At 37.2% G+C, this 10,218-nt stretch overlaps 1 protein-coding gene across 2 annotated transcripts in view; it reads right to left on the bottom strand.

Moving 5' to 3' along the window:
- NF1 (neurofibromin 1) overlaps positions 1 to 10,218 on the bottom strand; it is a 307,052-nt gene that overhangs the window by 112,845 nt on the left and 183,989 nt on the right. For both annotated transcript variants that reach the window (XM_006874227.1, XM_006874228.1), the window contains one exon: positions 9,549 to 9,659. In XM_006874227.1, coding sequence (XP_006874289.1) covers positions 9,549 to 9,659 — 111 coding nt within the window. The remainder of the gene's footprint in view (positions 1 to 9,548; positions 9,660 to 10,218) is intronic.

Here is a 10,218-nt window from a genome sequence, read left to right as displayed (position 1 = left end):
CACCCTCGGAAACCCTGTACAGGGTCGCTATGGGTCGGAACCGACTCGAAGGCACTTAACAACAACAACATACTATAGGATAAGCACTGGATTGCTAATTGCAAGATTGGCAGTACAAACCCACCAGCCTCTCCTCAGAAGTCCTACACAGGGTTGCTACGAGTTGGAAATGATATGACAGCACTTAATAACATTAATAACAATTAAGTCATAAAAAGCAAAGTTTGTATACATGCCACAACATGGCTTAACTTTGAAAACATTATGTAAAGTAAAAGAAGCCAATCACCATAGACCACAGACTGAATAATTTCATTTATATGAAATGTACAAAATCTACATTTTTAACAAGATTCTTATGTACATGTAAGTGTCATTTTAGCATCCAAGAAATGATCTATGAAATAGAATGTCATGTGATTTGGATGTTGTATGAACACCATATTAAAACCTATGGAAGCTTGCTTCTGGATGTCCTTGTTGCTGCTGCTGTGGGAGGCTAGGGGTGCAACAGTGGAAAGACAGTGAGAGGAAGGGAGCAGAGCACGACCAGCCCTGCCTGATGTTGTGCCTGCCTGAGCAGCAGAAGCAGCCCATCTGTCTGCTGGACGAAGCCTCTGCCTCACCTGCCTGTATTCCACCAGTGGCCCAGAGCTACAAGAATCTGGGTTTGGGGTCTTCAAAGCCATTGTTGTTGCTGTTGTTAAGTGGTCGAGTTGGTTCCAACTCAGCAACCCTGTATAGGATTTCCAAGGAACAGCTGGTGGGTTTGAACTGCCAACCTTGTGGTTTGCAGATTCTACAGCGCCACACCTGGAGTCCATTGAAGTCATTAAAAGGAAACAATTAAAAAAAAAACAAACAAAAAAAACACACCAAAAACTTGATGTGATTCCCACCCTCTCCACACACAGAGTAGAGAGGGATGGGCAACTTGGACATTGGCTACCCAAAATGGGGGATGGGGGGCTACAAAGGCAAGAAGTGACTGGCTTACAAGCTTTCAAGAGGGAACCTAGACCCAGAGGGCCTGGAGGAAGGTAGAATCTCCAGTGAGTAGTATTCAATCTGACTAGGCGGGGCTGATGCAACGAAATGCAGATGGGTCTCTTGTGATACAATAGTGAATAATTGTTATCAGGACTGACTGTGAGGGTTGGAAATATAAGGGTGGACGTTTTATAGCAAGGAGGGGAGTGACTGACTTTTCAGTCTAGAAGCGGAGGTCCCTAGGACCATCAAGGGAGAAGAGCAGAGAGCGGGACCCTACCCAGAGAAGCAGTGATGCCTGAAATGGAGCCAGAGATGATGATGTGGAGCAATGGAGCAGCTGGAGACTCTAGACCCAGAGAGGGAGAGCGACTGTGTGCTAAGACCTGGGGGGGACGGGGGAAGGATTGCATAGAGGGATTGTAACCATGGCAATGAGTTTTAATGAATGTAAAACTAATGTTAAAAATGTTAACTAATGTTAAAAAAACAAACAACTTGATGTGATCACCCATGTGTAAGTGGTATAAGTGGTTGGATGTTGTCCCCAAAGGATGTTCAGCAATGTATGTGTGTATACATGAGAATTACCTGGGAGTCTGTTAAAATGTAGACTCTGATTCAGTATATCTAGGGAGGAAATGCAAATTCTTAGTAGAGAGTTGAACAGGAATGAACCAGTTTGAAGTTCTGGAAAAGAGAAAAAGACCTTCCTCCAAGTGAACAGACTGGAGTCAGTGTCCTGAATTTGAACTTTTAATCTCCTGAACTATGAGGAAATAACTATCTGTTTGTTACAGCCACCTGAGTTATTTCTGTTGTAGCAGCACTATATAACTAAAACAGGATGGGTACTTCAAACTTTCTTTCTTCCCTGCAATCTCCTGCCTGTATTCCTTATGGGTCAAACTGGAAGCCATACAGGAAAGAAGCCCAAAGGTATACCTCACACATGTCAGTCTCACAGGGTACAAAGTAGGGTGGAGAAGAATAGAAAGTGGATTTGGAGAAGCAAAGAAAGATTATAAGCACATTAATTGTATTAGGATAGACAAACTTCTGTCTCAAAATATCAGTAACTTAAAGACAACAAAAGCATATTATATTCTTTGTTGCTATCATGACATCTGGGGTCTTGGTGTTGTGCTATACGATAAGCACTGGACAGCTAACCACAAGGTCGGCAGTTCAAACCTACCAGGTGCTCCTCAGAAATCCTATATATGTCACTATGAGTCCGAACTAACTGGTTAGCATTTAACAACAACAATCATGTCATCTAATGGCTATACCATTTTCTAGGGCCTCACAGATCCTCACTGTTTCTAGCATGCATTGACAGAGACAACAAGAGTGGAGTACTGGTGAAAAATTAAAGACCTGATCTGGAAGTTATACACATCTTTGGAACCCACATTATATTGGTCGGAACTCAGTCACATGGTGCCAACCTACTACAAGAGCAATGTGCTCTAAGGAAGAGGAGAAACACAGATATCTAAATACTTGCTTTACGGTGTATTATGTACCACCACAGTTGAATTTGGGATACCATTCCAAAACTGACCCCACTAATATTTCTGCAAGGAGCTCTGGTGGCACAATGGTTAAATGCTCAGCTGCAAACTAAATGATTGGCGGTTTAAACCTACCAGAGGCTAAACTAGAAGCAAGTCCTAGAGGCCGGCTTCCATGAACGCTATAGAACAGTTCCACTGTTGCTATCTTACACGGTTGCTGTGACTCTGAATCAACTCAAGGGCACACAAAGACATTTCTGCCACCACCCTGTTGTTGTTAAGTGCCTTCAAGTCAGTTTCAAGGAGCAACTGGTGAGTTTAAACTGTTGACCTTGCAGTTCAATCTGACCTTGTGGTCGAATGGTTATCCTACAATGCCACACCAGGACTCCAGACCTCTGCCACCACATACTACCAGTATCACAAATAGCAGCGGTGTTACCTGTGGTGGGCAGGTCTCAGCACAGCTTCTACGTTAAAACAGACTACAAAGAAAAGCCTGGAGATCTACTTTTGGGAAAATTAACCAATGAAACCCTTATGGATCACAACAAAATACTGTCCAAAACAGTGCTGGGAGATGAGCCCCCTAGGTTGGAAAGCATTCAAAATACACAACAGCTACAACAATGGAGTCAAGCACACCAACAACCCTGAAGACAGGACAAGACTGGGCAAAGTTCTGTTCTGTTGTACATGGGGTTGCCACGAGTCAGAGTTGGCTCCATAGTCATTAACTAACGACAATGATTTCTGCAGAGAACATGATGAGTCATACTAAGTAAGACCAATAAAGATGATAATAACAGAGATAATACAAACTCTGGACAATGTAGGTGAGGTGTTTCCCCCAAACCATCTTGGTGGCAAACTTTTATGACAAAATTGTAGGTTTTTCAGAGGATCTTGGATTTCAGGATCACAGGTAATGAATTATGAATGTGCATTATGAAGCATATCAGCTAAATAAAGAGATCCTCTCAAAAGAGAAGCCAGGTCTGAGGCAAGCCAGTTTATGATAATGATGCAGAGAAAGCGGTATATAATCCAATATCTCATTATTTTAGACACTATTAATGATATTAGCCTTCAGGTATGGAGAAACAAACAGGAAGTATTTCAGTGAATTCCACTGGTTTTTCTCTGTCCTTTCCATACCAGCTAGAAGGTAGGGAAATACAAAGAATTAAAAATGGTACCTGACCACAAGACAGCCAGAAATAGGCAAGAGAATGATTTAGGACAATGTCGACAGTAATAAGCAAAGTCTGATAAGTGCCATAGAAGCATAAGTCTTCCTTTATACTGTCTAAAGATACTGCTAATAGTAACAATATTAATACTTCGGCCTTAAGCAGGCTGTCTGCATGTCACTTCTCATTCTGTTTTTCCAATCCTGACCTTCTGAATATTGGTGGTGGTGGTTATGTGCCGTGGACTCAGTTCTGACTCATAGCGACCCTGTACAGGGTTTCCAAGGCTGTAAATCTCTACGGGAGCAGAAAGCCTCATCTTTCTCCCACAGAACAGCTGGTAGTTTCAAACTGCTGACTTTTCGGTTCACAGCCCGATTCGTAACCACTACGCTACCAGAGATATTAGACCTAGATAACTCTTTACTGATATGATACTACAAACACCTCAATCTTAACATCTTCAAAATTCAGCATTTCCCTCTTCTTAATCTTATACCCAAATATACTGCTCTCAATCTTTCTCAACGAATTGCACTATCACTAGCCAAATGGTTCTACAACCTTGTATTTTTCATTATGGAGATCTTGTTGATCTTAAGCTCCCAAGTCTCTTTATGATGATAAAGTCAAATACCTCAGAATCAAAGCCAGAAAGTAAAAAAATAGAATGGACATTGCCAAATCCCTGTACATCACCTTTAGTACCCTGATCATATCTACTTTGGTTACCAAGGGCCTTTTTTGTTTACTTCTTAGTTCTGACCATGCTAACCTCCAGTTAAAAGTGGGGTTGTATATCCTATGCACCATACAATAGTAAACACTGATGCTACTAAAAGCGCAGTAAAAGAAACGAGGAACATGTACTAACTTGTACTTCTATCATTTATGCAGCAATTTCCTTGTATAACAACATTGTTCCTGTGATTTTTACATAATGCTGGCCAAAGTGATGAAAATACTGAGCACAATACAACCCAACTTCCCTGTACGCTAATTACCAAGGAAACTGGTGGAAAGACAAAATTCCTTTAAAGTATTTACTTAATGGGCTGCAAAGTGGGTGGTTTAAAATAATTTTTTTAAAAAACAAAACAAAAATCCAGGTGATTTCAAAATGAAACATAATTTTCATAAGCAATCCTTTCCTTTGTTTTATATTAATAGTTAAACTTTCTGACAAGTTACCTTTATCAGAAATTAAATTTCTAGAACTTAATATTCCTGAATTATTTTTTGAACCTCAAAATAACCATGCCCAGAAACTACCTGATAAACATATACAGAGATGATTGTAAAAATAAAAATTCTACTTCTAATATGTTGTTGTGAAGTACCATCAAGTCGGTTCCGACCCATAGCGACCCTGTATAGGGTTTCTGATATACTTTATTTTAAATTATGAAACCATAGCAGGCAAAATAGAATCTTCATCTAGTTATACTAAATTTAGTGAGGAAATGTATTAATAGATATGAAGAATAGCAAAGTTATATTCAATGGGTTAATTAAATAAGTGAAATTTTCGTTCAACAGACTCTTAGTTCCCTGAGCTTTGCAAAAGCCCATGTTTACACTGGTTGTTTGGAAAACACTCAACAGGACACATTCAGTGAGCAAATGGTAGGTAAAGCTTAGAACACGTGACTTCCCCACTAATTGTACTTAAATAGTATGCAGTGAGCAGGAAATTAGATTTCCCACAGGACACTGGAGAAGGCCTAAACTTTTAATCTTCAAGAAAGAGTATCAAAAGGTAATATTAATTTGAAATCTTCTGTATTATATGCTAGAGCTAAATGTAACTTTGAGCATATGTTGATTTCTAAAATTACAGTCTGAGGTTTAAGTTTAAAAAAAAAACAAAAAGAACACTCACTTGCTTATCCATGTCCAACATGGGCTGGTTGCATTACCTTAATTGTGGCAAGGCATTAGATTTGAATGCAAGATAAAAGAAACTTAGTCTTACTTTAAAAAATGCTTACTATTAAACCTTTGATATATGTATATACTGTGCCTTTACAACTCTCACATACTAAAGAACTCAGACTCAAGTTTCAATTCTGGTTTAATAGATATGGATTTTCAAGCAAATAGAGTCTTATGTTTAAGCCTATTTGTAAAATGAAGGAGTTAGTTTTGATCACATCTAATTTTCCTTCTATCTTAAAAACTAGAACTTCTCTAGGAACTAGCCTTTTCAAAAGTGGAAAAATTCAAGTAACCTTACGACAGCACTAGGAAAACAGCAATCTTCCGTTTAAATGATTTTGTCTTTGGAGTAAATATAAGTAATATCCTAATTTGTGACCTAAATCTTTGGACTTGGTGTTAAATAAATCTAAAACCTTTGGAATAAAGTCCATGAGAAACCACAAGAAAATGATGCTTGTTTCATCATTTGTTTTGTCACTCAACCCTCCAAAATTGCCTCCATCCTTTGCCTAAACTGAGTAGAACTCAATTCCCTATTTAATATATTACATATGTCAAATGTTTTATCTATTTATTTACATTTAAAAAATCATATTATGTTCTTTTTTAGTCTTTTAAGTATTTCTCCCCCTAAGTTAGTGGTCCTAGGTAGAAAATAGGTCAGCAGATGCTGAGAACAAAGAAAGAGAAATGACTCATTTTTTCAATAATAAGCAATGAACAAGTAAACATTTATATAAAATGAATTTACTGAATGAACATGATCAAGGATATATGCTTGGTTTTTTTTGTTTGTTTGTTTGTGAGCCATGTGTTAGATTAAATTTACACAATCGTTTTGAAACAGATGGAAATGATATTCAAACTACCACTGGTAAGCCTATTCTTCATGTTTGTTGGTAACACATCAGTAACAACTACAACAACAATCGTCTCAAATACTACAACCTTAAATCTCAGAATAAGCCAGAGTGAAACGACAATCCCAATTTCCCAGAGGACCTCAACACTCAAGATGACTTCAAATTCCAAGGCAACTCTGAAAACTAAGATGACTACAAATACCAAGATGACCTTGAATCCTAAGTCAACTCTGAAGTCAGCAGTGTCCCCAAAGATAGCAACAACCATAACTAAGAACCATACAAGTGATGATAGCACCACACTGAAGCCAATGGACATTACCTTTTTTTCCTATATAATATTTTTGCAGTTTTGTGTGCACTTAGGTTGAAACGAACTTGAACACCCAGCATTTTTATCTTGGTTTGTGTTACTATCTACTGAATGACAATAAGCATGCTTAAGAAATAAAATTTATTTCAGCTTACTACTTAAGAAATGTTTATCCTACATTAATTTGATTGCTTACAAATTTTACTTGTGGAAGTTTATTACCTTAATATGATGGTTTCCTTCTTTATATATATATATGTATATACACACATAAATAAAAGTATACACTACCCTATTAAATGGAGTCCTGGTATGGCACTGTGGGTTAATATGCTAGACTGCAAAGTCATGTAAACGCAAGGTGGAGGCTCAAGCTCACCAGCTGCTCCTCAGAAAGCCTGTACAGGGTTGCTATGGGTCAGAACCAACTCGATGACACTTAACAACAACAACAACCCTATTAAATGGACTTCCGGTATGACGCTGAAGGATCAGCACTGGACTGTGAACCACAAGGTCAAAAGTTCAAACCTACCAGCTGCTCCTCAGAAATCCTATACAGGGTTGCTATGAGTCAGAACCAACTGATGGCACTTAACAACAGTAATCCTGTTAAATGCTAAAATAAGCAAAATATCATGTTTGCCTTTTATATGTTTATAAAACTGAACTGAAACTCAAATGTTTACATTTAAGAAATTATGTTAGTAACATTTAATCAGAGCATGTCTATGTGGAGTGTGAGTGGAAGTCTAAGGAATGGGGTGTGAGGGAAGTTTTATGTTGTTTGAAGAGAAAAAATTGGTTATCTATTAAGAAGAAACTACAGTGTTCTAAAAAATAACATACCTAATTTCAAGAATATGTCATTATAGTAGAAAAAGATACCAATTTTGCTAACCTTTTATTATATAATACTACTGTTTTATATTATTTATAGCGCAGTTAAGAATACAGCTATTGTCTGACTGACCTAGGTTTGAAACCCAACACTGATACTTACTAGGTATGTTTTTGTCCCCAAAGGAAGAAAAGAAGGAAGGAAGGGAGGGAGGCAAGGAACACCACAACTCATGAAGCAGCAGCATTATCTGAATTATTGAATTGAACAAATTTGCAACATGGCATGGATGAAAACCAGATGTATGTGCCTAAATGAAGGCATATAAAAATAAAAAGCTTAACAATTTAAATACACCTGTGTTTTGGGGGTTATATCAAATAAGTAATTTTGAATAGGGTCATTACCTAATCCTAGTCAAATAAACTCCCAAGGAGAGGATTAAAAGATGGGAAAAGAGAGTTTCCCATTTTCTACCTTTCTTTCTATCTTCCTTTCTACCTTCATTCTTCTTGCACCATTTCTCCATCTCTATTTCTTTCCTAATAACTGCATAATTTTGCCACTGAAGACTTTAAATTAAGTCTACTGATAATAATCCATCAATGTGATAAAATCAGAAACTCAGAAAATTAAGTCCTACATTAAAAATACATACCAATTGTCATAGAGTTCATTCGAACTCATGACAACTCCATGTGTTTACAGAGCAAAACTGCACTCCATAGGGTTTTCTGTAGCTGGTTCTTCAGAAGTTCACCAAGCCTTTCTTTGAGGCACTTCTGGGTATATTTAATTTGCTAACCTTTTGGTTATCAGCCAAGCACACTGCTTACAACTTCTCAAGTCCTATATATGTAAGTCCTGGTGTAGGGCTTGTAGGGTAAGCACCAGACCCTAAGGTTGGTTTGAACTGCAAGGTCACCTGTCTAAACTTACCAGTGGTTCCTCGGAAATCCCATTTAGAGTTGCTGTGAGTCGGAACTACCTAAACAATATCAAGCTAAACAACATCATTGAGATCCTAAAGCCAGTGTTCTCTATCATATCACATTGTTTCTAAGTTCAATGACCATGACCTTTGTAGTTGTTTACTGCTGTGCAGTTGATTCCTACTCATAGCAACCCTGCATAGGGTTTCTGATGTTCTGATCTTCATGGGAGCAAAAAATCACACCTTTCTTTCATATCATGAACTTATGTCATACTGAATATAAGAAATAAAAATGATCAGATAATATAACAGCTATGTTCCCCAAGGAAAGCAGAACAAGACTAAAGAAAAGACCAGGACGGGGAAAGCAATGCACACATCATACCTATCATTAAGGAATTACTCACAGCATTTCCAAAAAGGCTTAGCCGAGCCTGTGAAAGCAGGAGACAACAGCACTCATTTTTCTAGGCTTAATTACTTCTGCCATCTTTATAGGGATTTCTTCTCATACCTCTTCAAATAATTTTCCATATCACCTTGATGCATACTATATTACTAAAAGTTACTAAATATAGGCTCTTAAAATTTTATGCCTGCTTTTTAAAAAAAGTTCTTAATAACATGTTATAGATACTATCTAATCAGAATATACCTTGAAACAAAAGATCCTTTGCAATTTTTTACTCTTGGTAATAAATCCACTGTAGGTAATGTTCTTTAAAAACTGATATAGAAAAGAAAAGCCAATATGAAAGGGCAGTTTGAAAAGCAATTTCTAATATGCCGATCACCATTTTGGAATAGGATGGGTATTTAACCAGGATTATAATCCCAGGTAATTATCTTTAATTCCTGTTAAGTCAAATGAGAAAATCAAGCTTGTTGTCTCTCTGTATTTACTGTTATTTAAGAAATTCTGTTATGAGAAACAAAAACACAGCATTTCTTACCTCCGTGCAACATAATAAAAAATAGGATTCCCAGCTTTGGAAGTTCCAGCTTGGTAGAAAATACTTAGTGTTTTCAAAGCCTTGAACTCTTCTTTTTCATGTACTTGGTGCCTGAATGAAAATAAGAACATAAATTTTGTACTGCCCTTTGAGTACTGACAAAAATCTATGATGGAATTATGATAAAGTATTTTTTTTAATGATAAGATATTCTGAAAACAACAGATTTTCTGAAAGGTGATTTGGCAACATGCTTTAAAAATTTGAAGGTTAATCTTATTCTGTGAACCACAAATCTGCTTTTAGAAGTAGTCAAAGGAAACTACTGGACACAGATATTAACCACAGGGTTGTTTACACTTATAACATTTTTCCCAACTCAGATAGAAGTTTCTGAGTTTTGTTTATTTATTTGTTTTTAAAGAATTAGGTGTATCAATATTTCCTGCTTTATGCATTTTCAATCAGTGAGAAGGCCTTCCCTACTCAGAAAGGAAATTACCCATGTTTTCTTCTTTGATTTGTGAGTTTATTCTCATGAACCGTAGAGCATCTTTTTCCAGATATTGCTCAACTGTACTAATACCACTTTATTAGCTGTTGTTGTTGTTATGTGCCGTGGAGTCGGTTCCGACTCATAGCGACCCTGTATAGGGTTTCTGATATACTT

The sequence above is a fragment of the Chrysochloris asiatica genome, unplaced genomic scaffold, assembly GCF_000296735.1.
Source record: "Chrysochloris asiatica unplaced genomic scaffold, ChrAsi1.0 scaffold00266, whole genome shotgun sequence".
NCBI lineage: Eukaryota > Metazoa > Chordata > Mammalia > Afrosoricida > Chrysochloridae > Chrysochloris > Chrysochloris asiatica.
Note: the sequence above shows the minus strand (reverse complement) of the source record. Positions and strands in the feature narration are given on the sequence as shown.